This window comes from Rattus norvegicus, chromosome 20 (genome assembly GCF_036323735.1).
Source record: "Rattus norvegicus strain BN/NHsdMcwi chromosome 20, GRCr8, whole genome shotgun sequence".
Lineage (NCBI taxonomy): Eukaryota > Metazoa > Chordata > Mammalia > Rodentia > Muridae > Rattus > Rattus norvegicus.
Genome location: NC_086038.1, coordinates 82,478 through 109,571, shown reverse-complemented (window position 1 = coordinate 109,571; position 27,094 = coordinate 82,478). Strand labels below are relative to the sequence as shown.

General features: G+C 44.7%; 1 protein-coding gene and 3 pseudogenes across 5 annotated transcripts in view; 2 read left to right on the top strand and 2 right to left on the bottom strand.

Moving 5' to 3' along the window:
* The window catches only part of Tmlhe (trimethyllysine hydroxylase, epsilon), a 47,854-nt gene extending 34,843 nt beyond the window's left edge, over positions 1-13,011 (bottom strand). For 2 of the 5 annotated variants that reach the window (XM_039098398.2, XM_039098401.2), the window contains exon 1: positions 1,875-2,008. Coding sequence is in view for 2 of the 5 variants with exons in the window: in XM_006255855.3 (XP_006255917.1) it covers positions 1,875-2,055 (181 nt within the window). In the remaining 3 variants the exon portion in view is untranslated. Of the gene's footprint in view, positions 1-1,874; positions 2,057-12,881 lie in introns of those variants that run through there. The other 3 variants (XM_006255855.3, NM_133387.2, XM_063278944.1) reach the window with 3 other exon arrangements.
* On the top strand, positions 4,588-5,558 carry Dnd1-ps3 (DND microRNA-mediated repression inhibitor 1, pseudogene 3; annotated as a pseudogene).
* A 3,740-nt stretch (positions 13,012-16,751) lies between the features above and the next one.
* Positions 16,752-23,276, bottom strand: Cbwd1-ps1 (COBW domain containing 1, pseudogene 1; annotated as a pseudogene).
* A 1,286-nt stretch (positions 23,277-24,562) lies between these two features.
* Positions 24,563-26,213, top strand: Slc37a3-ps1 (solute carrier family 37, member 3, pseudogene 1; annotated as a pseudogene).
* Positions 26,214-27,094: the final 881 nt, after the last annotated feature.

Below are 27,094 nucleotides of genomic sequence, written 5' to 3'. Positions count from 1 at the left end.
CAATGGGCTGGGTCCTCCCCACTTGATCACTAATTGAGAAAATTCCTTGCAGCTGGGTCTCATAAAGGCATTTCCACAACTGAGGCTCCTTTTCTGTGATAACTCCAGCTTGTGTCAAGTTGACACACAAAACCAGCCAGTGCACCCCACAACTCTGCCTGCCTCCCAAGCAGTCAGCTCTAACCCAAAACACAAAGGTAAGACACACACTCCCGTTCCAATCCCCTAGCACCTGCTGGGATCCCAGCAAGCCTAGCATCCATTGGCCGTACCCAGCCCCGTCCAAGCTCATCTTCCTCTGGTCAGCACCTACACCTGCATCAGTTGCAGATCAGGGTATGGAGCATCACTCCACAGCTCTGCCTGCTTCCCAGGAGGCCTGAATCAACCACAGACACCCAGGCCACCCAAAACCAGAGACAACCAGATGGCAAAAGGCAATCGCAGAACATAATCAACAGAAGCCAATACAATATGACATCATCAGAATCCACCTCTCCTACAGCAAGCCCTGGAGATCTTAACACCCCTGAAGGGCGAGACTGTGACCTTAAATCTCATCTCTTGAAGACGATAGAGGCATTCAAAGAGAATATAAATACTTTCCTTAAAGAAATACAGAAAAAAATCAGGTAGAAGCCCTGTAGCAATACATCCTTTAAAGAAATACAGAAAAATAAAATCAAACAGGCAAAGGAAATGAATGAAACAGTGCAAGAACTAGAAAAGGAAGTAGAAGCAATAATGAAAACACAAAGAGCATCCTTGTAGGGGCAGGAGGAGCGGGCAAAGTTTTATAGAAGGGGATGGGGAGGAGGGGGAGGAGGGGGAGGAAGAAGAGGAAGGGGAGGAGGGAGAGGAAGGGGAGGAGGAGGGGGAAGGAGGAGGGGGAGGAAGAGGAAGGGGAGGAGGGGGAGGAAGAAGAGGGGGGAGGAGGAAGAGGAAGGGGAGGAGGGGGAGGAGACTTGAGAGGAGGAGAGGGGACGAGTGGAGAAAACATGGAGGCGACATTAAGATTCCTCTCTGCACATTTACAGGTTGCTGTGAATATTCTTGAGGGATGGATGTGTACAGGGCTTTGTACGTCTAAGTGGGCAATTTTATCTTATCAGTTGCATCAGAGGTTATCGTGTTGTGTGTTCTTTCATGTGGCGATGCAATTGAATTCAAGAGAGTGTGTGGTGGCTGGAGACACTGGGCCGCCACGGAATTGGGATGCATAGTCTGGCCTGGTGTCAACCAGGGAACTGGATGGGTAGAGATCGCTGCCGGGCTCAGAGAGAAGCCATCGGCTGTGTGATATGGGATGGAGCAAAGCGGGTGAGACGCTTTGCTGACCGAGATGAAAATATCAAACAGATGTCGTGGGGCACTAAAAGAAAGCCCGTGTTTTATTTTACCACAACAGATCAGTAGGTTTAATACAGTGAAAATGGCCACCTCACCAAAAGCAATCTACAGATTTAAGGTAATCTCTTCAAAATTCCAACACAACTCTTTACAAATCTTGAAACAACATTCTTTTCTTTCTTTTTTTGTGGATGATGCAGGGTAAGGAGTTTGGCTGGAACACTGTAGAGTTATCCTTAAGTTGGGATTTTAATGTTGTATTTTTGTTGTATTTTTGTATGTTGTATTTTTGTTGTATTTTGTCATTTTTGTGATTTCTCCAATAGTCTTGAAGATAAGTCTCCAGATAACTATTCCAACTCCACTGAAAACATGATCAGACTACACAAAAAATTTTGTTGTGCAGCAAAATGAACATATTTAATGCTGTTGAGTAGTATGTTTAAGTGGTTGATAGGGTATATTTTATGTCATCTATTTTTACCACAATTAAAAAAAATAACATTTCCTCAGACATCTCTTACCCAAATGATCTTCATGTTGGTGCCAAGTACAATTCACAGACTTGGAAGCCGTATGGCACCAATGGAGCGAAAATGGAAATAAACTTTTAAAGCCGGACAGACGAAGACCGTGAGCTATGTCTCCTCTCTTCATCAAGTTCTGGAGCCTGCTTTGTTGGTGCAACAACTTATGGTACCACATCCTAGAAGACAAGAGAGAACAACAATATAACACGTGAGGCCATGGGAATCATGTAACGGCTATAAAGATAGAAGCACTGAAAAACAGGTTCAGTGATCTCAATTAGACAAAAAGGGTAAAAATGTATTAAAAAGTTATGTTAGTTTGTTATATGGGAAGAGGGAGAAAGCCATGGGTATTAGTCAGGGGTCTCTAGAGTCACAAAGCTTATGGAATAAATATCTGTCTGTCTGTCTGTCTGTCTGTCTGTCTGTCTGTCTGTTCCTTCTTTCTTGTCTTCATATAGGATTCCAGTAGAAGGCATGGCCCAGGTTAAAGCGGTGTCTTTTCACCTCCAGACCTAGACTGGAGGTCTGTCCTTCTTTCTCAACCGTGCAGAGAAAGTACTCACTCTACACTAGGGCTGGATACCCAGACTGAATAAAAGGGAAAGAGAGAGAAAGCCTGGTGGGTTCTCGACTTCCTGTCTGTCTGCTTACTTCCTCCCCCCACCAAAGCCACAGCTGCTTCTGCCTCCACGACCTCCCTGTCGTGATGGGCGATGTCGCTTTAACCCGTTAGCAAAATAAATCTTTCCTTTTAAAAGTTGTTTTGTCGGATAATTCGCCACAGTGAGAAAAGTAACCAATACACGTGGAATACTGACAAAAGCGGAAATCTGCCCCCCTTGCATTTCTCACATTTGCTTTTCAGTAAATAATGCCTTCTGCCTTGTGAGGACAGAGCAAGAACTTCCCAGATCTTAGACTTAGGAGCCTGACACCTTCTACTAAGTTAATTTCTAAATAGTTTTCTGATGATACTATAAGAGAATTTAGGAATTTGGATTTGCAGCTGTTAGTACACATAAAACACAACAAAGTTTTGTATTTTGACCTTGCTAAGATCACTTTTTGTTCCAGTAACTATTTGGAGATTTCTTGGGATTTCCTGCATAAGGGATGACGACTATGAATAATGACAGATTTATATCTTCCATTCTAAACGTTGTACTTTTTCTATTATTGTAATATATATGTGTGTGTGTGTGTGTGTGTGTGTGTGTATATATATATATATATATATATATATATATATAAATTTACTTATTTAATGTGCATGAGTGTTCTGCCTGCACGTATGTATGTGTACCATGGGAGATGTGTAAAGCATATGTTTACCAGGAATTTTATCAAATTTTTGTTGATTTCACAAAATGAATTATTAATTATTAAGTGTTATCTCTCTAGCTCTATTAAAACTTCATTCAAAATATTGGTAGTGTTTCTCTCTTAGGTTTTCTTTTTGATATTTTATTTATTTTTATTGCATATTTATTGGCATTTTGCCTGTATGTATGTGTATCATATGTATGCAGTACCCATAGGGGCCCAAAGAGGGCATCCTCAGATCCTACAGCTCTGAAGTAGATGTGTGTGAGCTGCCATGTGGGTTTTCCGAAGGGTTAGCCAGTGCACACGTCTTTCTTCCTTCCATGTTTAGCAGAAATTACTAGAGAATCCAAAGGGAGTCTGGGGTTTTCTTTGTGGAGATTATTTTCTTTCTGGGACTCGAAATCTGCATTAAAATTATTGTTTGGTTTTAATATTTCTTATAATCATTTTATTCAACTTTGTTACCTCTTCCACCATATTTTTTCTATTATTCAATTTTGATAGTTTCTATTTATTATGTCCTCTTAATTTCTGTCCAGTATGTAATTAAGACCATCTAAGTAAACTTTAATTTAATGTATTTCCTTTTTGCGTTTGAGTATTTATACTTGGTCCTACAATTTTCTTTAAAATTCTAATTGTAAGGCAGGGCGTGTTGGCCTTTAGTCCCAGCACTCAAGAGGCAGAGTCAAGATCCACCAAAAAGTGAATATTGACTGATGACATTATCTTTGCTTCATTTCATATTTTTGTTTGAGTTTTACATTTCAACTAATGACTGTGTTTTAGCTTTTAACTCGACTGAGTGGGGTTTTATGATTTACTTTTCAGCACCTATTCTATAGTATTGTCTCTATTTCCTCTCATACCTCTGACTTACATGCTTTCCCTTCTCATTTTTACTGCATCTCTTTGTTTTTCCTTTACTCATTCGCTCTTCTTTTCATTTAGTTATTAAGACCTATAGCTGGTCTTTTACTACTTTGTGAGTTATTTTTCCCATCCTTTATCCCACCACCAGCCCTCGGTTTCACATCCTATCAGTAGACTGGAGAGAAACGAGAGCGCAGAGAGTGTAGAGAGAGAATCCCTAATCTAATTTATTTCTTCTTTTGTTTCTTCTTTGAACACAGCTCCTAACAAGCTACAGCCAACCCTTGAACAGCCAACAACCCGTCTCTTGGGCCCTAGCATTTATATTCCCTCTGAAAAGTTCCCCAAATTCCAAACATCACACAATGACAGAAACTATCCTCAGCTAGTCAAGCCCCTGCTAGCCCATGCATGAGGCAACCATAATCACCTGCTACACAGCTGTCTCGTGTTCCACACCTGGGATTAAAACAAAAACATGAACTGCAAGACTTTGGGGAAAACTATGCAGTCCAAACGGGAGTGTGAGCAATGGTGTGAGAGGGTGAATCCAGAGAACGAGGCAGCCCCGGAGGCGTGGGTAAGGGAGACCGGCATCCGCCTGGCCAGGAAGTACGGCTGGGTGGGCAGCCCGCCGCCGTCAGGGTCCGAGGTGTTCATCGGACGACACCGCAGGACGTGCACGAGCACCAGCTGACCCCACTCTTGCAGCGCGTGGGACGCCCCTATGAGTTCCGCCTATGATGACCTTAGTGGCCTGAACCCGGGCTTTGCCTATGCGCGCTACAGCGGTGCCCAGGGCGCCAATGCATCGCTGCACCACCACCTTGGCCTTCCTGCCAGCTCCTGGTACCGAGAAGGGCGAGCTGACGGTGGACCGGCTCCCTCTTAGCTTGAACTGATGCTCGCCCTGCAACCGCTCTGTCCCTGCCTGCAGGAGACATTGCTGCTACCCAGCCCTGGGTCTGCGCCCTCTCCGACTGCACTGGAGTTTAGCACGCACCGAGCTGCTGCTGTGGCCAAAAAGGCTCTGGAAGAAGGGCAGTCATGCTTCTGTGGAGAGCAGGTGGCTGACCTGAACCAGCACCTGCGCCAACAGCTTGCGGGTCCCTCACTGCGGTGTCTAAGGCCAGATGTCAGCAACTACCCCAGGCCAGGGACAAGCTGGGGTCCCAAGGGACTCAGGCTGCTCTGCAACTGCTGTGACAACGGACGAAGCTGGGCAGCCCAGTGTCCCTGACCAAGTGTTTAGGAACAGGGCCTGCCGGCTGGCATCGCCTCTGGTACCAAGTTCTGGTCCCTGGGCATCCAGTGCCCTTCAGTGGCCTCATTTGGGTTGTGCTGACCTCTGATCAGCAGGATGGGCGTGAGGTGGCCAAGGATGCTGCATCTGCACAGCTGCTGGGAACACTGAGTGAATCTAGGACCAGCTTAAGGTCTCCTAGGGCTGGAGCAGGTTCTGTGGTGAAGCAGTGACCCCTTCTTCCTACAGGCACCCTAATGGGTAAGCAGAGCCTGTGCCAACCCCCAGCCCCGCAGGCCTGGGCAGCCACTACTTATCCCAAGGAGAAGGTCTGGTGAAAGCTTCCCCTGCTGGGACAGGACCCTGTCACACCTAGGTGCTACCTTAGTTGTGAGGAACCTTGCCCTCCCCCTCTGAGCCCAGGGTCTATCCTTAGTCAATTCCCAGCTTGACAAACATCCGCCACACCCACACAGGAGCTTACTAAAAATCTGTTTTTATTTGGAGAACGGGCTGAACGAACGAGCCCTTCCTCCCACCACTGGCCACTGGTTTGGCTTACATGGTTCTTGTTTTCCTATACCGGTTTTATTTATATTAAAACCCTGGTTGGTAAAATAAAAAATAAAAAATTCTTACAACATTTCTATGCTTTTAAAAGAAACCAAACTTGCAAAATTTTTACTACAAAGATCCTTTACTTTAAAAAGTCTTGAAACTACATATATCTTAGCGGTATCCTGGCTTCTCTACTATTGATTCATACTGGTGGTATAAGTGAACTACAAAAATATTTATATTACATTAAAATATTGAAACTGTGGTTAAATAATTGCGATGATACTATTTACTTTTCCATGCTAGATAGTGGTGGCTATCTTAAGCAGAACAATAAAGAAGAATAGAGAAAAGAAATGAAACTGAAGGATACACCCATCTTAACAGATGTGCAAAATATCAAAGAAACACAAAAAGATTTGCAGTAAGACAAACCTCCAGAAGTCCTCAAGAACTGAAAACAAAGATAATGAAATAGCAGAATGCCAGAAAATTATTTCAAAATATTACTATTAAAAATGTTTAGTTACGTATATTCTTTGGATTCCTGATCTTTCCAAGGTTTTTATCATGAAGGGATGTTGAATTTGTTTGTCAAATGCTTTCTCAGCATCCAATGAGATGATCATGTGGTTTTCTTCTTTGAGTTTGTTTATATAGTGGATTACATTGATTGATTTCCATATATTGAACCATCCCTGCATCCCTGGGATGAAGCCTACTTGATCATGACGATTGTTCTGATGTGCTCTTGGAATCGGTTTGTGAGAATTTTATTGAGTATTTTTGCGTCGATATTCATTAGGGAAATTGGCCTGAAGTTCTCTTTCTTTGTTGGGTCTTTGTGTGGTTTAGGTATAAGAGTAATTGTGGCTTCATAGAAGGAATTCGGTAGGGCTCCATCTGTTTCAATTTTGTGGAATAGTTTGGATAATATTGGTATGAGGTCTTCTATGAAGGTTTGATAGAATTCTGCACTAAACCCGTCTGGACCTGGGCTCTTTTTGGTTGGGAGACCTTTAATGACTGCTTCTATTTCCTTAGGAGTTATGGGGTTGTTTAACTGGTTTATCTGTTCCTGATTTAACTTCCGTACCTGGTATCTGCCTAGGAAATTGTCCATTTCCTGCAGATTTTCAAGTTTTGTTGAATACAGGCTTTTGTAGTAAGATCTGATGATTTTTTGAATTTCCTCTGATTCTGTAGTTATGTCTCCCTTTTCATTTCTGATTTTGTTAATTTGGACACACTCTCTGTGTCCTCTCGTTAGTCTGGCTAAGGGTTTATCTATCTTGTTGATTTTCTCAAACAACCAACTTTTGGTCCTGTTGATTCTTTCTATGGTCCTTTTTGTTTCTACTTGGTTGATTTCAGCTCTGAGTTTGATTATTTCCTGCCTTCTACTCCTCCTGGGTGTATTTGCTTCTTTTTTTTTTTTTCTAGAGCTTTTAGGTGTGCTGTCAAGCTGCTGACGTATGCGCTTTCCTGTTTCTTTTGCAGGCACTCAGAGCTATGAGTTTTCATTGTTACCACTGATCCTCTTACCACTGCTTTCATTGTGTCCCTTAAGTTTGGGTATAGTAGTGCTTTCATTTTTGTTGAATTCAAGAAGTCTTTAATTTCTTTATTTCTTCCCTGACCAAGTTATCATTGAGTAGAGAGTTCTTCAGTTTCCATGGGTACCTGGGTTTTCTGTTGTTTTTGTTGTTACTCAAGTCTAGCCTTAGTCCCTGCTGATCTGATGGGATGCATTGGATTATGTCAATCTTCTTGTATCGGTTGAATCTTGTTTTGTGACTGATCATATGGTCAGTTTTGGAAAAGGTACCATGAGGTGCTGAGCAGAAGGTACATTTCCAATTCATAAGTCCCCATAGTCTTTATCAGTCTCAACAACGTTAAAAGTCCAAAGTTCAAAGTTCCCACTAAGAGTCATCCAAACACTTAACTGTAATTCCCAAAGCAAGACAGGAAACCATCAGGGTCAACTCCAAACTCTGCACCTTCAAGGCTGACATCAAAGCCATCTTCAGGTCTCCGATTGCTTTTTCATCTTTGTTGACTGCAACAAAGTTCTTTCCTGTGGGCTGGTTCTACTCCCTGTTAGAAGATTTCCTTGACAGGAATTCCACAGATCGGGCTGGAAAATCTTGGGGTCTTCAAGGCAGCTTCAATGTCACAGCTTCTTGTTTCAAAATCTGGGACCCATACATGATCTTCTGGGCTCCTCATAAGGGCTGGTGTCACTTCTTCAATTCTGCCCTCTGTAGCATTCTGGGTTCAAGTTGATCCACTCCACTGCTGCTACTGTTCTTAATGATCATCCCATGGTACCGGCGTCTCCAAAACTCTGGGGTCTTCTGCTGCAACTAGGCTTCACCAATAGCCTCTCATAGGCCCTCTTCATGGTGCCAAGCTTCGAATCCTTTGCATGACTCCTTCAGTCCTAGGCCGTCAACTGCAACTGAAGCTACCCCTTCACCAGTGGCCCTCCATGGCCTTTCACAGTGTCAAGCCTGAGTTGTTCTTTATGACCCCTTCATGTCTTCATACCTGGGTGACTCTTACCCATTACCAAGTCCAGCTGCAGCATGAGGTACAACCTTGGCTATCTCTGGAACAGAGCTCCTTTGTGTTCTCAGAAAAACACTCCCCAGAAGATTTCACCTCAGCGATGCTGGTCTCTTCTCAATCACTGCTAATCTCTTAGCTCCCAGCATCAGGTGTCCAGTATTCCCTTGTATTCTAGACTCTAAAGCCAGAGCCACATGGCTGAAGCTGCCATGTCCTGCTGCTTGCTGGGGCTGGAATATGGCCCCCTCCTTCTATTACATTATCACCAGCTTTCTGTTTTCCACCTTCTTCACTGCCTAAGCTTGGCTATCCTGGAACTTGCTTTGTAGACTGACTTTTAACTCAGAGATCTGCACGCCTGTCTCCTAAGCACTGGATTAAATGTGTGAGACACTAAGCCTGGATTTAAGTTTTTCTTCACCTAGAACTTGCTGTATTCTAGGCTGGCCCTGAACTCAGAGATCTGTTTGGCTTTATCTCCTGGAATAAAGGCTTGCACTACCATGCCTGGACCTAAATTTAACTGGGTGGGATCTTGCCCCAGGTCACTACTCCCTTAATTCAGTTTAACATCATTGAACACAGGATTCAACTCCATTTCACTTCCTGGTGCTCCTTTAATACTAGAACCATAGATTTTACTTTTTTTTTTCTCAGCTTGCTATGCTTGTTTAAAATGCTCTTCATGAGACTTAACCAGAGAACAAAGTCTATGATGGATATTTCTGAGACTTCCTTTGTCAATGCCATTAATCTGAGTCTCTTCACCTTAGTCTCAGGTAGACTCGTCTTCACCAAAATACCACAAAACCAGTCTCTGTGCCACATACTGAAATTGTTGTCCTCTGAAACCTCCTGAGCCAGGTCTGCACAGTTCCAATTACTCTCAGCAACAAAGTCTTCCACATTCCTACTAGGATGGCCCATTATATAACCCATTTAAAGCACCCCACCCCTTCCCAAATCCAAAGTCCTAGAATCCACATTCTTCCAAACAACTGGACCGTCTTGCAGGTTCAGAGGTTCAGTCCACTATGACCAAAGCAGGAACATGGCAGCACCCAGGCAGGCACGGTGCAGGAGGAACTGAGAGTTCAACATCTTCATCTGAAGGCTGCTAGGATGAGATTTGTAACCCACACCCACAGTGACACACCTACTCCAACAGGGCCACACCTTCTAATCCTGCCACTTGCTGGGCCGAGCATATACAAACCATCACACTGATAGAGTAGAAACTTCCTAAAATATAAACATAAATGAAGGCAATGAAAAGAAAATCACCAGATAATGGCCATTTCTTATCACCAAATGTAACTTCCAGTCCTGGGACTGGGTTACATCTAATTGAGTTCTTGGCCAAACGATCTTATGTGAATCCTCAAACAATCCGGGCTGTTGCCAAGACAATAAGTTGATTTCCACAAACGCCAATAAAGCTCATGGCTGAATACAAAACCTACACAACTCATTGAACATGGAGATGTCAAGATAGTGCCAACATAGAACCTTCACCCTTACATGCTAATCTCTTTGATACAGGAAGGACTCTGCATGCTGCCAAATGGTAAATGTATTACCATTTCAGCCACGAACCATTTGATCTACAGTGGCATCCTCCCTGGAAGATATACTAGAGCAATGGTGGCACAGCTTGTGGGACTGACCAACCAGTATATGAGATGGAACCGACACCTGAGAGACTAGACAGCTCATAGACTCAGGGTAAAAGGAAATACTACTGACCTAAATGACATTCTGCTACACTCGTAGAGCAGCATCTTGCTCAGCCATCATCAGAGAAGCTTCCTCTTGCAGCGAATGGGAACAAACGCAGAGACCCACAGCCAGACAAAAATGCAAAAAGCGAGAGACCTCAGAACATTCAGTCCATCCAATACCTCCCCTCGAGGAACCCTGAGGAGGAGGAAGTGGAAAGAGAGAGACAGAAAGATAGAGGACACTAAGAAAAAAGGTCTTCTCAACACAGCATGGCTTGTTTCACGTAATCCTACTGCCAATGCCCGAAGTTACACTGGAGTCCTTTTCAGAAAGTCCTGACTTAGACCAATAGCCTGATGTGATTTCCCTTTGTTTTCTCCAGCAATTTTAAGAGTTTTCGGGCTCTGTATTAAGGTCTTTGGTTCACTTTGACTTGATTTTCATACTGGGGGAGAGATGTGGATCTAATCTTATTCTTCTATGTGTGGACCTGCAGTTTTTCTAGCACTTTTTGTGGACGATGCTGTCTTTTCTCCAATATAAGTGCTTTTGGTCCCTTCGGCAAATTTTAGATGTTTCTTTCTGGGGCCTCTGTTCTATTCCATTGATCTACATGTCTGTTTGTATACTGTTTCACACAACGAGAAAAACTATAATTGTTTTTGAAAAGGAAAAATTGTATTGAGGAGAGTGAAATAGTTTAAAATTCTCATACACCGATGGTAGATTATGTGATTCTGATGAATATAAAATGATGCAGCCCTTTCATAAAAGTTTGGCAAAACATTAAACATAAAGTTACATAAATAATAATAAAAACAAAAATAAAAATATAACCAAGCAGGAGATAAAACATCATTAGGTACTCAAGGAATTAAATTATAGTAAGGAGTTTTGATATAAGTATACATGAACATAATGTAGTTAATTACATTTTGCTGGCTTGAAATCTGGAGGGTGGGAGAGAAATGGACTGATTTTTAAAATAGTCATGATATGGAAGCGACAAGACTCCTTACTGGTTAGAAGCATGAATGAGAAGGGTAAGGATCCTCATAACTGAGCATGTTTAAAGTCAGTTCCTGTCTCCCTCCTATGTTGCTCATCTCTACTCCTAAGGGCATCAAGTGGGTTGGCCTACATCACTGAGTAGGTGTTCACCACTAAACAAGGTGTGAGAAATACAGGAAAAGAGATCAATGCAGAATAAATGTGGCTAACAACGCAGTCACCACTGGGTTCTGGTAACGACCAAGCCTACAGTCACTTTCAAAGCCATCCATAGATGTTCAGCACAATCCCCCTGAGACCATCTGAGAAGCCACCAGTTCCTTTTCTTCCATCGCCTTCAAAACCAGCCACTCCTTCCCAGAACCCACAGGCGTGGCCCGGGCTGGGTCTCCCCAAGATTCTCACGCTGCAGTCAGTCTTTCCGTGGGGAACACAAAGTTTCTGTTCACATCGGATGAGCATGAGGAGGGCCTGGTACTGTATAAAAGGTCACCGTGGGACTCACCTGGTGCATCTCTGGTCACCAGGTAAAAAATCCTAAGAGCAGAGAGGTTTATTGATCCAGAAGTTTATTCCTCAATGCCCAGATCCGAAAGGCAGAAAGCAGCTGCCAGAAACAGTGAAGACACGGAATGGATATTTTGCTGCCAGTTCTCGGAGATGAGGAGCAGGGGCAGAGTAGGACTGTGAGACGCCTGGGACGGACACTAAGACAAGCAAGTGATCCATCTGCCAGTCTGTGTTTCCAAGAAAGAACCAGGAGAAGCAAACACATGGTAGAAGTCCCCGGACTCTACCACTACAGTGAGCATTCATCACACTGCTTATGAAGCAATGCATGACTTCTTTTACTATTGTGGTAAATCATGTTTTCTTTTCATGGTTGTTCTATAACAAAGGAAGACTTGGTCCATAGGGCTTATATTTCTCTTGTACCTTTGTAGTCACCTCCTGTTAAATTAACTACTTTTAAACTTTAACTACCCTGTACCCTGACAAGTAAAATAAAAGCAACAAAACCGAAAGACCACCGTATGAAAATGGATCAATACAATGTTCCTAAGTCGGAGAGATCAGCAGTTTTGTTCAGTAATTACACAGCACAATCTCCAACTATTTTGTTTCTATAAAACTTGCCGGTGATGTATTATGTTCATTCAACGCATAAATGACATTTTGGACAATAATTTTTGTTTAAAATCCTTTACTAATAAAGTATCCACATGAGCACTATTCAGAGTTAACTTTCAATCATGCACGAAAGATTGCCATTTCCAATAGTTTTTAAAGTTCTTCAGAATTGCTTTTTCTGAACAGAAAGAAACGTCTCCAGCCTCACTTCCCTCCTACAGCTACACTGACAGCCTTGCTCTGAGAGCGGGTGGCACAGGGTACACCCCGGTCGGGGACATTAGAGGCAGCCTGGGGGTCACTCTCAAGCCCAGGCTGCTCCAGCTCTCAGCGTCAGGCCCCCGGCCCCACGCTGACCTCCAGGAAGGCTGGGTCGCGAGGAGGGCCTTGCAAGGCTGGGGTGCCCTCCTCAGCCAGTGTGAGGCGACCACCATCATCCTGGGACCGGGATCGGTGCAGCCACCGCCCCTGCCCGGTGCCAGACCCCAAAGCACAAGACTGGGAGCTGCGGGTCCCGGCCACCGACCATGACCCTTCCCGGACCCGAGGGGCTGCCCTACCTGCGCTGGAAGTCACGGCTCGGAGGTCTGCGGAGGAAAACGCAAGCAGAGACTCGGTGCGGTGCAGCCTCCTCGGTCCTTCTGCCCCCTCCCCGCGGCGGTCGGACTCCGCTCCCCTCCCCCGCTCCCCTCCCCCGGCCGCTCCCGCCCCGCGGAGGACTTAAGCCCCGCCCCGCTCCTTCCGGTCTCACGGGGCGCTTTAGAGACCCGGGTGTAGCCAAGTCCGCAGTCTTCACTGAGCAAATGTGCAGCTCAAACAGGAGAAGGACGGGTCCGGGCTGTTACAGTGCCTGCCTGCCTGCCTGCCTCTGTGTTCTGCAATCTCTTGTCTGTGTTTTTATTAGTGGCATCTTACTGAGGTTTCGTAAGAACTGAAATTCTTCCACTGTCCTTGCACGGTCGCATTTCCACAGATTCGGATGAGCATTTTGAATCAAAGGCCCAGCTGCACTGCTAGCATAGTTAGCTTTAAAGGGGGAATAAACCGCAGGAAATGAATCTTGGTGTGAACGAAATTTAATAATAATGCATACTAGAAAAACTAAGAGATGGAGCATGAAATAATCTGTCACCAAGTACAGAAGAAAATACTTCTTTGGACTCAACATCAACAAAAGAAGTAAAAGCTTTCATTATGACAGAGGCTTTCTTATATTCCTCTATCATTTTATCCTGAAATTCTTCCTATCTGTAATTGTTCATTGGAAAAATCATAGTCTCTTTTTAAAACTCAGTTTCGGTATTCCTCTGTTATTCCTCAGTCGCTTCTATATACAGTTGTGTTCTTTTTCATTGACTCCGTATGCCTTATCTACCACTTCTGGATTCTCGTTTCTCTTTCTGCATATTTCTTCTGTGCGGTGAACAAGCAGCCCTTTGAAAGCAGAAAGTTCTCATTTTTTCAAATGTGGTTACCAAGCCAAGGATGTATTCTTAAATGAATATTTGTCAATAATTGCCTAAGACCACTGAATATGCACACTAAAGATTATACCAAAAAATGTGAATTAATGCTAAGAAGAATAACTAAATAAGATGAAAAAATCTAGATTTAATCTAACTGGTATCCGTTCATGCAACAAATATGGAGTCTACGAGACGTCAAACTTTGCAGTGATTTCTGGGTATAAACTGCTGACCAAAGCCAGGACATAGTTTACACCCTGATAATTTTATGCTTAATGAATAAAAATCAATGATGAGCAGACAGATAGGAAAAAGAACATTCCAGAAAGATGGAAAGCATGATTCAGTGTCTTTTAATATGAAGGAGCTTAACCGTAGTGAACAAGATCAGTAAAGGTTAAGATGGAGTCGATAAATATAAAGTCCTCGAGAAAAGGCAAGAAGTTGGTAAAGTTTATTTAAGTCAGAGAAGTTCTGCATTATACTAGCAGAGAACATTTATGAAACTTATACTATCTGCCAAATATTGACCTGTTTTATAGTAAACATTTAAGACGGATTGTATTATTTGCAGTTAGGGGTAAGGCACAGATAGGTTAAACGATCCCAACATCATATGGAGGTTACGTTTCCAAGCTGAGATTAAACCTAAGTAAGTAATATACAATGGGAACTACAATAAAAACACCGTAAAAATCTAAAAGGCACTCTTTTAACAAAATACATTCATTGGCTCTAGATATTTGACACCATTTAAATAATAAACCATGCAAAGAGCTTCAAGAAAATAGTACACGGGATAGAAATATTACCATTGTAAACCCGTGCCTTAGCAGTGGTGACCGGGGCGCCTTTGGTACGCGATGCTGCCCAGGCACAGAGAGAAAGGGAGGAAAAGTAGATGCTTTGAATGCTGTTTTGTGGAGCACACTTACAGTTTTGGTCAAAGGCTTCGTTTCTCTAGGCTTTCCTATGAAATTTCCTATTTCATACATGGGTGTAATAATAACATCTCTCTCACAAGACTACCATGACTAAAAGAGACCATACATGTAAAGACGGGCTTGCCATGCCGTGTCGGGAATGGACATCTTAGTGACTGAAAGAGAGAAAGTATGAACAACCAGGAAACACAGAGCCCAGGTGCAACTGATCAATAATAAATGAACGATAGAAGGAAAGTTTATTTTCCTCTTCTTTGTACTATTGATCCCTCAGTCTTACTCAGTTCTTACTGTTAGAAACTAAACTTTGAAGCTAGGTGTGGGGACACATGCCATTAATCCCAGCACTTGGAAGGTAGAGGCAGGGGAATCACTGTGAGTTGGAGGCCAACCTGGTCTACATACCAAGTTCTAGACTACGTAGGGCTACGTAGAGAGACCCTGCCTCAAAGGAGGGGAAAAGAAAAGAAGAAAAGTAAAGAAAGTAAGCATTGAGATAATTTCCTTTGTCAGCTTCTCTGATGTGTGCATGTGAGTGTGTGTGTCTGTGTGTGTGTGTAAGTGTATGTGTGTGTGTGTCTGTGTGTGTGTGTCTGTGTGTGTGTCTGTGTGTATGTGTGTGTGTATGTGTGTGAGTGTGTGTGTGTCTGTGTGTGTGTCTGTGTGTATGTGTGTGTGTGTGTGTCTGTGTGTGTGTGAGTGTGTGTGTGTCTGTGTGTGTGAGTGTGTGTGTCTGCCTGTGTGTGTGTATGTGTCTGTGTGTGAGTGTCTGTGTGTGTGTGTCTATGTATCTCTCTGTGTGTGAGTGTCTGTGTGTGTGTCTGTGTGTGTGTGAGTGTGTGTCTGTGTGTGTGTCTGTGTGTGTGAGTATGTGTGTGAGTGTGTGTAAGTATGTGTGGGTGTGTGTGTGGGTGTGTGTGTCTGTGTGTCTGTGTGTGAGTGTGTGTCTGTGTGTGTGTCTGTGTGTGAGTGTGTGTCTGTGTGTGTGTCTATGTGTGAGTGTGTGTGTCTGTATGTGTGAGTGTGTGTGTGTGAGTGTGTGTCTGTGTGTAAGTGTATGCATGTGTGAGTGTGTGTGTGTGAGTGTGTGTGTCTGTGTGTGTGTCTGTGTGTGTGTCTGTGTGTATGTGTGTGAGTGTGTCTGTGTGTGTGAGTGTGTGTCTGTGTGTGAGTGTGTGTGAGTATGTGTGTGTGTCTGTGTGTGTGAGTGTGTGTGTGTGTCTGTGTGTATGTGTGTGAGTGTGTGTGTGAGTGTGTGTGTGTGTGTGTCTATAACTCATATAGTGTATGACAGTGTATTTTAGGAGTGAGTGAGTAGATGGATGGATTAAAACCTAGGAAGAGCTGGGCATGATTTTACCTGTAATCTCACTAAGAAAACCCAGTCAGGAACATCATGAATCTGAGGCTAGTCGCTTCTGCATAACAAAAACCTGTCTGAAAAAAGACAAATATATTTTTCTTCTCTTCATAGAATATACTAAGCTTGTTTATGTTCAACCTTCAAAATATAATAAGCACATTCACTTATCCTCACCTTTGCTGCTTATCGTCTAAGCCAGGGGTAGGAGTTATTTTTCTGTAAAGAGCCATATAGTAAATATTTTCAGATGCTTTTGAGATTTACACAATCTGTCTGCAACTGAATTCTACTTTTATAAATCAGAAATAGCCATAGAGCACAGAAAATCGCATTTTAAGTGACTGTGTGTGGAGGGGTTCTAGTAAAAGTTTATCTACAGAAACAGGAGACAGGATTGGGCCTGTGGTTTATAATTCACCAACTCCTGATCTAGGCTGAATTACCACCGTCTCTTGGACAAACGATGCGTGGGAATCATTGTTTGTGACTATTATTATTATTTCTGCCTTGACAACTTAGTTTTATCAATTGAATTGGAATTTCAATTATCTTTTTAATTCTACTCAAACCTTAAAAGTTCTTGAGACGTTTAAGCTATATATTCTGATTTGAATTTGTATCCGTCAAAAGGTATTTAAAATTATTAAAATAAAAGGATTAGATAAATCTAGAACAGTTTATTTGATTGAGGAGCAATTCGCAAATCTGGCAGCCCTGAGGATCAAGAAAGGTTCAGAGAGCTCCACCCACACCACACGGGCAAACGATATTTACAAATAAAACGTGAAAACAATGGACAAAGTTAGCATGTTTGGTTATAGCCTGAGGTCCGTGTTGTTCAGGGATTTTCTGAGCAGTTTGCAGCCTGTAGTTGACTGAGCCTTGGCTGGCAGGAGAGAGTGAAATGACTACAGTCGTCCCCCTTTATCTCCAAAAGACGCACTCCAAGCCTCCCGTGGATGTCAGATACTCCGTGTAGTTTCTATGTATGTTCAGAACTGTACATATCTGTCACATTTGTCACCGTTGTAACAGCAGCAACCTGAGGGGAAGAGTTTTAAAAAGAAAAGATTCACTTTGGCCCAAAGTTTCAAAGGTTTCAGTACATGGTTGTCTGGAAACAATGTTTTGGGCCTAAAACAACGCAGATTATTGTGTATACAGCGGGGACCGTGCACTTCATACTGGCCAAGAAGGACAGAGAGGGAGACCAAGCTGGGGTCAAGATCTATCTTTAAAGCAACAGCCTTGGTGCCCAACTCCCGCCAACTTGGCACCGTTTTACCCAATTACTTGACTTCCCAGTTAAACGTTGTCTTCAAATTTTGAATCTTTGAAGCCAATGATTAGGTCAGAACTTCCATGGTATAATTGTCTACGAAAATAATCTCACAGACAAGTCAGAGTTGTGCTTTACTAGCTTCTAAGCACCTCTCAATCAAATCAAATAGATAATTAATATTAATCAAATGTATCCGTAAAATAGAACAATTAAAACAATACGAAGAATGAAAATTACTTAAAACTTACGAATTGCTCATTTTTAGGATTTTAAGTGTAATACTTTTTGGATAGCTGTGGCTGAAGCTGTGGAGAGACTGGATTAGGGAGGGCTTTTGTGTTAATGAATAGGTTACAGTGTGTTCACACATCAAGTTAATACATAGACAACTCTCGGCCAAATTAACACACACAGCAGCTTTTGGGTCAACTTCTCAGCTTTGAAAATTGATCAAAAGCCTAGACATCCTGTCACCATCATAGTGACTGGTTTGGTCTCGGTATAGAATCCAAAAGTCACAATGAATTGGATACTTTTTTACGTGTTCTTTATACCATTTGTTATTCTATGATGAAACCACTTAATGTTCAAAGGACATTGGTGCATAACATGCACTAGTGAACAGCGGTGACACGATTGCTTCAAACTTCTGAGAAGAGACCCGTACCAGGCAGGCTGCTGGGATAGCGCCTAGGAGGCCACACTGAGAAACCAAAATGTGCTCTGTAACGAAAACGAGACTTTTCATGAAATGGACTCACTAAAGAAAATCAATTCAAAGTTCAGATAATAAAAATAGTTCAACAGTGTTCAAATGTAATTGTTTATGGTTTTGGCTCGGGTCATAGTAGCAATCAAGGATCATAGTTCACTGTGATGTGACCTGACTTAAAGAAGTAACCATTTCCGTTGCAAACAAAGCTGCGATGATGAGTCGTAGTAATCTGAAGACTCAAAAGGAACAGAAAGAATTGGAAAATGTTGGAAAAAGGCACACTTGTCATCCACCACTCAAGACACCAGTAAATAAATTGCTAACTTCAAACATATAGATCATGTTTGCTTCACCATATGGAATTCCTTCTGTGTATTTATTTGTTGGCTGTGCCAGACAAACCGCAGAATTGAATATCCATTTAAAGATTAGTTTAGTTCTGTTTAGTTGCGAACATAAGCCCCTAACATGGGCAAGGGAAGATCTAAAGCCTTGTGTTACTTTATTCAATATATATGTCTACTGTGCATAAATGGCTACATCTGTCCAATGTCCTTGGAAGTCTAATTGATTTGGCTATAAAATACAAAATATTCCAAGAGTGAGCCACCAGGAAACTTTCTTGAACCCTACTTGGAATAACTCTTCTGGAAAACTTTTTAAGCCATTTTGTGTTATCTTAACAATTTCTAAACTGTCGGCCTGGTTTAAAATGAAATTCTGCCAAATCATTTTGGGATTTAAGTAATTTGTGATTTGTAATTAAGTAATTTGGATTTGCAAATTCAAGTTCAAGTTTTATCAGTGAGTTAGTTTCTTTATTGGAGTTCTGCGAATTATACCTAGACCAAGATATGTCATAAAAGTTAATATCTATATCTACAATATATAAAATCTATAATATCTATATAATATCTATAAAGTTATTATCTATATCTCCTATACCAAGATATAGTATAAAAGTAATAGAAACCTGTAGATTTCCATCCTTTCATGAATCTTCTCTTTCTTTTTTTATAAGCAAGATGAATTTAATGCCAGCCATAAAACCAAAGTTTAAAGTTCAATGATTATAATCTTCTAAGCATAATACGGAACAAAGAGCCAAAGTACCATCACACTATCACTGATTGTAAGAGATGGTTTAATTTCTTTGACTCTTTAGGAACATTAAAAACTCATTTTATTAAAAACACAGGGGTTGGCGATTTAGCTCAGTGGTAGAGCACTTGCCTAGCAAGCGCAAGGCCCTGGGTTCGGTCCCCAGCTCCGAAAAAAAAAAAGAAAAGAAAAGAAAAAAAGAAAAAAGGAAAAACACAGCAACAGAGTTGAAGGGATGGCTCAGTGGTTAAGAGCGCTGGCTGCTCTTCCAGACATCCTGGGTTTAATTCCCAGCAACCACATGGAGACTTACAGCCGTCTGTGACATCAGGTCCAGGGGATCCAGTGCCCTCTTCTGGATTCCTCAGACACCGAATGAGCAAAATACACAGACATACATGCAGGCGAAATACCCACACACATAACATACACAGACATACATGCAGGCGAAATACCCACATACATAACATACACAGACATACATGCAGATGAAATACCCATACACATAACATACACAGACATACATGCAGGCGAAATACCCATACATATAACATACACAGACATACATGCAGGCGAAATACCCACACACATAACATAAAATTAAGTTTAAATTTTTTTCAATACAATGATAGCAATTTTATGATGCCTTCAATGCAATCATTGTATCTCAGCAATTATCTGAAGTTTTTAAGAGAAAATGAAAATGTTCAAATTTGCCATCATTTTTACAAATAATGATGGATTAGTTGTCAGCAGCCAAGCTTAAGCAACAAAGAAAATTCTGGAATTCTTGTGACATACTTTCCTCAAAAAACAAAAAACAAAAAACCTCCAAATGATATAGTTTATGAACATCGGATGTTTTTATAATAATTTACTAAAATTTTATGAGTTTTTATAGAATACTATCGTAAAATACACTCCCAATTCATAACCGAGGTAATGAATGCAGGACTTAAATACATCTAGTAGGAAACCAGCTCCTCCTGCGGTGGACAAACTCCATCCTTGCCTGGCGTTGTCCTTTGCTCCTCTGCCTCTGCCACAGCAGTGATGAAGAGTTGTTGAAGAATATCCTCATCTAAAGTTTCACCAATAAAGACCAGCAGACACGCTGTCTCCGCACCCTCCTTCCAGCTCCCTCCGCTCTCTCCATGGATGCCCTGCACAGCCATTCGCTGTGTTTGTCTTTGATAGACACCAGTGCCTTTAGCCGAATGACCTCCATGCAGCTGCCATCCCTGTTTTTCACATTCTTTTCCCCAGGATAATCCATGCAGCTGCCATCCCTGTTTTTCACATTCTTTTCCCCAGGATAATCCATGCAGCTGCCATCCCTGTTTTTCACATTCTTTTCCCCAGGATAATACATTTCCGCCCTCCTCCTCGGCACCTCCTGGCCCTTCAGCTGTGACTGTAACAACTCTCTGATCGAGGTGAGGTGCTGGCGACACACGCTGGAGTTTGTTCTGCAAACTTACACCGGAGAGATCATCATAGGCACGAAGATCTAATATATTTGAGAGATGAACTCTTGATCTTTGAGTTTATAAAACGTTTCCCAGTCCATTTATTGATCTGATAGTTGTCCTTAATTTGTTTAGCTCCTCTTCTGAAACCAAGTCTGTTTTATTGACGAGAATCGTGTCTGCCAAAGCAACTCGCCTGGTAGCTTCATTGACAAGGCCATCGGGTCTTTCTTCAGTTAAATGTTTTAATCCGTATTTTGAGTCTAAGAGAGTTATGATACCATCAAGATAAACATCACTCCCTAACTCAGCATCTGTAGGGAGTGGCGCGGCGAAGTAAAGATGGCGCCGACAGCCAGCCCCGTCCGAATGTGAATAACTTACCGCGCATGCGCAGACTTGCCCCCTTGTCAGGGCAGCTGTATGATAATGAGGTGCATTTGGCGCCCTCCTGTGGTGAACAACAGTACTGCGCATGCCTGGGGTTTTGCACCTGACGTCAGTCTGGCTGGGGCGGTACTATGCTAATGAAAGTTCATGCCGCGCCAATCTCTGGAGGACGAGTAGCTGGGATGACAGTGGGGTGACTCGTGCCCCACCAATCCCTGAAAGAATATTAGCATACTGTTGTGTATATAAGGCGAGCGGCTTTGCAGCTCGCTCGGCGCGGTAACACTTGGAGCTGTGACACTTAGGGCTGGCTGCTGCCGCCGCTGCCTCCCTGTATCAAAAATGAAGGTGTCCTGCAGTAAAGGCTGTTGAGAAGAATCCAACCGTGTTGCGTCTTCCTTGCCGGCCGAGGTGGGCGTGACAAGCATCTGCCCAAAACATGCACCAGGATCTGCTAGCCCAGTGGTCTCTAAGGAATCAAACTTGCCCTTCTTCTGCGTCAGGGTCTCCACAGCCCCAAGGCCACCGTCCTTGAGTGAACAGCAGAGGCAACCGTTTCTAAGTCCCAGCCATTCCTCACAGAGTTCTCCACCTTGACTGACAGCTAAGGATTTCTCTGCTGCACTCCCTTCTCTGAATTCATATACAATCACTGCTACTTTTCTATTATGTTGTTCTGTCAAAATGTAGTTCAGAAGTGTTGGCTTTCCAGCTCCTAAATACTCGGTGAAAATTGTAACTGGAATCCTAATGATGAGGTCAAGATTTTCCTCTTCTTCTTGGTGGTTGGTCTCAATGGGGACCAATTCCAGACAATCCTCCACGTACTCTTCTTCCACCTCCACGGTTTTCATAGCAGGTAACAAGCTGCCCGCAGTCACACTCGTGAATCTTCTTAAAGATTAAGCATATTAGGATTATATGAGTCAAGAACTAACTAGAACTACAGTAAAAAAAAAAAATTAAGCACTATATATGATAAAATAAAGTGGTCATTGTCTTAGTCAGGGTTTCTATTCCTGCACAAACTTCATGACCAAGAAACAAGTTGGGGAGGAAAGGGTTTATTCAGCTTACACTTCCACATTGCTGTTCATCACCAAAGGAAGTCAGGACTGGAACTCAAGCAGGTCAGGAAGCAGGAGCTGATGCAGAGGCCATGGAGGGATGTTTCTTACTGGCTTGCTTCCCCTGGCTTGCTCAGCTTGATTTCTTATAGAACCCAAGACCACCAGCCCAGGGACATCACCACCTATAATGGGTTGGGTCTTCCCCTCTTGATCACTAATTGAGAAAACGCCTTACAGCTGGGTCTCATGGAGGCATTTCCTCAAGGGAGGCTCCTTTCTCTGAGGTAACTCCAGCTTCAATTTTTATTTTGCATATCATTTTCATGTTTTTTAAATAAAGACCATCTTATATAGGGTTATTGTTACAGTTCGAATATAAAATGTCCACTTCAAGCTAAACTGTTTAAACACTTGGTTCACAGCTGGAGAAGTTGTCGAACCCGTGATCTATAGCAGACATAGGCTGCTAGGGATGGGATCTCAGAGTCTTCACCCTGTCCATTCCCATCCTGGCTTCTGTCTAATCTGCTAAAAAGTGATGAGTGTTGCTTCCTGCTTCTGCTACTAGGACTGAGCTGCCTCAGCCATCACTGTCTTCCTTGCTACATTGTAATATCTCTTGAAACTCTAGGCCGAATGAAATCCTCTCTCCCGTAAGTTGATTTTGTTAGATATTTTGCTACAGACATGAGAAAAGCCCAACTAATTCAATTACTTCTGCTTTTTTCCCATTCCATTTGCATGAAGTATTTATTCTCTCCCTCTCACTTTCAGTCCACATGTCTATTTCGAAATACATATATTTGATTTTATATCACATCTTCCTACATTTTACCTACTGTGTTAAAATAGTGGTTTTAATTTGATCTTAAAAACAGGACTATACTAAAGATATAAATTATTTACATGGCATATTAACAACACTGGAGGTTCAAATTTTGCATGTAAAATTGCAAGTAAATGTAAATCAATTAGTTTTATTATACCTTTTCAGATTTCTTTGGTTTCCTTCTGTTATCTCCTTGCTCTTTTTGAGGCAGTCTCACTCTGTAACCTCAGCTGGCCTAGAAATCCGTGTGTAGCTCTTGCTGGCTCAAACATACCTCACTTCCGCTCCAGCTTTCCGAGGGGTGAAGCATAAGCATGAACCTCCATGCCTGGCTGAACACTTCCTGTAGGACAGCCCTAGTGAAGATATATTCCCTCATATTTTGCTTATCTGGAAATATCATTTCTTCATATCAATTTGGAGGGATATAGGATTGGTTAGCACGATTACCCCTTCGTTACTATAAACATCTCTGCTACCTGTGGGGATTCCGCTGAGAAATCTGTGCTCATACCATTTGGGGACATCATTTATGAAGTATTCTTTGGCTTCTCTTTAGATTTTAATTAATATATTATTCATTTTTAATATATATGTTTAAAATTATTTCAATCTTTAGAAGATTTTCTAAAAGAAAAAAACCGTAGCCCCTGGGTGAGGTGGTGGCGGGGGGCGGGGGCGGGGGCGGCGGGGACGGCGGGGGGGGGGGGGAGGGAGGCGGGGGAAAGCGGGGGGGGGGGGCGGGGGAGCGGGGACAGGGCACCGGCAGGGCCGGCGGGGGCGTCGGGGGCGGTGTGGGGAGGGGAGGGCGGCGGGGGGGTAGGGGCGGGGGGCGGCGTGGGGGTAGGGGAGGGCGGCGGGTGGGGTAAGGGAGGGCGGCGGGTAGGGGAGGGGAGGGCGGCGTGGGGGGTAGGGGCGGGGGGCGTGGGGGTAGGGGAGGGCGGCGGGTGGGGTAGGGGAGGGCGGCGGGGGGGTAGGGGAGGGCGGCGGGTGGGGTAGGGGAGGGCGGCGGGTGGGGTAGGGGAGGGCGGCGGGTGGGGTAGGGGAGGGCGGCGGGGGGGGTAGGGGAGGGCGGCGGGGGGGGGTAGGGGAGGGCGGCGGGGGGGGCGGTAGGGGAGGGCGGCGGGGGGGGTAGGGGAGGGCGGCGTGGGGGTAGGGGAGGGCGGCGTGGGGGGTAGGGGAGGGCGGCGGGGGGGGTAGGGGAGGGCGGCGGGGGGGTAGGGGAGGGCGGCGGGGGGGGTAGGGGAGGGCGGCGGGGGGGGGTAGGGGAGGGCGGCCGCGGGGGGCGGTAGGGGAGGGCGGCGGGGGGGGTAGGGGAGGGCGGCGTGGGGGTAGGGGAGGGCGGCGGGTGGGGTAGGGGAGGGCGGCGGGGGGGTAGGGGAGGGCGGCGGGGGGGGTAGGGGAGGGCGGCGGGGGGGGGTAGGGGAGGGCGGCCGCGGGGGGCGGTAGGGGAGGGCGGCGGGGGGGGTAGGGGAGGGCGGCGTGGGGGGCGGTAGGGGAGGGCGGCAGGGTCTAGCAGAGCCGGTGCTTCGGCGCATCTCAGACAGAAGAAACCATGTAACTCAGTCACTGGGAAGACTCTGGTCCAGGTGAAGATGGAGGCGGGAGGAGCATGGTCTGGGCACGATTTATGCAGAGAGAAGAAGCTCTCGTCTCCTGCTTCAGCCATCACCGCGTTGCTGTGTTCTTGCTTTCGTTCTTCGGATATTCATTGCTCCGTGCGTCAGGAAAATCAGTATTTCCAGGAAGTGGGCCCTAAACGCTTTTACCACGTCAGTTGACCTGGCCTGCAGAGCAGCATCCACCTGCTTCCCAGCGCAGAGGAAGCCACTCTTTGTCTTGGGGCACAAGACACTGTTTCTGGTCTCCCATACTGGGCCTCTTAGTCCGTGGCGTCGTGGGGATTGGCTGAGTTTGCGATGTGTTCTGTGCTCTGTCCGCGGTGTTTGCCTTGGGAACCGCTGCGCTTCCCTAACAGGTGGCTGGACTGGGGCTTGCGGGGTGTGCGCAGCCTGCGGGGTCCGGAGGCTGGCGCTGTGTGTCGGGAGGAGCTGGTGGCGGAGCCGTCTTCGGTCTCTGCGCTTCGGCGGGCAATGTTTCCGGAACGAGCCTGGATTCATCGGGTCTCCGCTATGGTTACGAGGCTGCCATTCCGATGACCGCGTCTGTGCAGTTTGCTGGTGGGGTTGTCGTCTTCTTCGGACTTACGGTGTCACCGGAAGAAATTGGTCTCCCATCGAGGCAGAGCTTGGAAGAAGATTCACGGAGGCCACTCACTAATGGTGCCGAGAATGAGGGTAACCGTGAGCCTCAATCCAGGAGGACAGGGCTGTCATCCAAGTGAAGGCGCTAAGTTTTCTTCATGCTTGATGCCGTCCTGGAGTCAACCATACTCACTGGCCCACATGCCTGCCTGAAGCTACTGAATTACTCCTTTTTCTTCCGGTTGCCCTTTTACCTGAGTAACAACTTCGTGTGGACGAAAGCCAAAGCTGACAAATTGTCCATTTGGTACCATGTTGGAGGCCACCTGTGCTGGGCCTCAGCCCGTTCCTGGCATTGGGTCCCTTGTTGGGTGTAGTCGCTCTCCAAAAATGTCCATCAGTGACCTTTACAGGGCGGTTTTGTTTTGTTTTGTTTTGTTTTGTTGTTTTTTGTTTTTTGTTCTTGGTGGACCATCCAACCTAGTTAGCTCTGCTATTTCTGCAGACTTGGGTCACCGAGAGCTGATCCAAGGACGCAGTGGTGCTCTGGCGACTGTCACAGGAACCATCGACGGAACAGGGAGAATTGGTGCTGTCATGGGCCAGGATTTGGTGTCTTTGATCCAGGACAACTTGGGATAGATGTAGGTTTTCTACCTTTTTGTTCTCATGATAAGTCATTCAATTCTGTTGATCTCACCATGAATAGTGAAGGAACTATTCTCTCTCGTGCAAAGGACACAAGCTCACGTACTTAAGAGAGACGGACTGGAAACTTCTGAGGGCCCAGCGGTCTTCAGTTCCCTCCTGTGCAGTTATCTGAACACTAATGGAGCCTCAGCTTGCCAGGCCTCCTGCCACACTGCCAGCTGCCCCAGACACTGGCAAGCAAGGGGCGCATTGTTTTTGCACACTACAGCAGTTACGGAAGGTTTTTATTACATTTGTGGGTGTACTGAAAGGAAAACGACCCTGCCAGCATCTGTGTTGGGTTTGTCAGCTAATCCCTCTAACCTTAAACGCCAGTTCTGGTCCTGGACCCCTGTTCTTCAGCCTTAAGAGCTAAGTGAGCAGGAGGCAGGATCGTGCACGTTTGTACGGACGAGAAGACGGTGGTGCAATGCTCCGACACCACGTTTGCAGAGAGCGGATCACATTTCAGAGCAGAGCTGGGTTCAGACGATGCTTCGGGCCTGCCCAGGACAGAGTGCACCTCACCGAGGTGGGCAGACGGCGGGGTCACTCTGTGGCCTCCGGGAGTCCCCGTCCTCTCTGGAATGGCAGTTTGCTTGTTCTCCTCCGACTTCACTCTCATTTGACTCCTCGGAGCAGTCTTGCGTCCGTCCGTGATGATTAAGTTATTTCAGGCATTCAGTATGGAGCTTCAACCCCGGATTCAGTCTGGGAACAGCAAGGCCTTGTTGGTCTCTGCCGCAGGCGCAGCCGGGTTCCTGAGTTACCTCAGCGGAAGACCAGGCTTAGGGAGAAGCCAGAGGCGTCCCAGGGCTGTGACCTGTGCAAACAGAACCATCTTAGAGGATTAAGGCCTGAGGCCTGCCCTTTTAGAAGATTTAAAGGCATTTCTACTAAGGATGCTGAGTCAATTTTAACAAATAAAACTTTGCACCACCTCATTTCTGAGCAGCCAATCAGACTGTTCTGCATGGACACACAAAGCACTGTACACTTCGGGGAACCTCCTATCATACTGACTTCTGAAGCCGTTTCTTCAGGTGAATGTGGACTGGGCCTTCCAGGATCAACGCCAGCTGGCATGTAAGCTGAGTTAAATAAACCTTGCATGCCTACAGGATTGACTGTGCTTAAGTAAATAAGAAAAGGAGCTAGAGCCATACCCTTCCTTCACTCTGGCAAAGTCGAATGCCATCTGTCTGTAGGAGAAAGCCTTCTCATTTAAGTATCTACTATAACGTCGTATG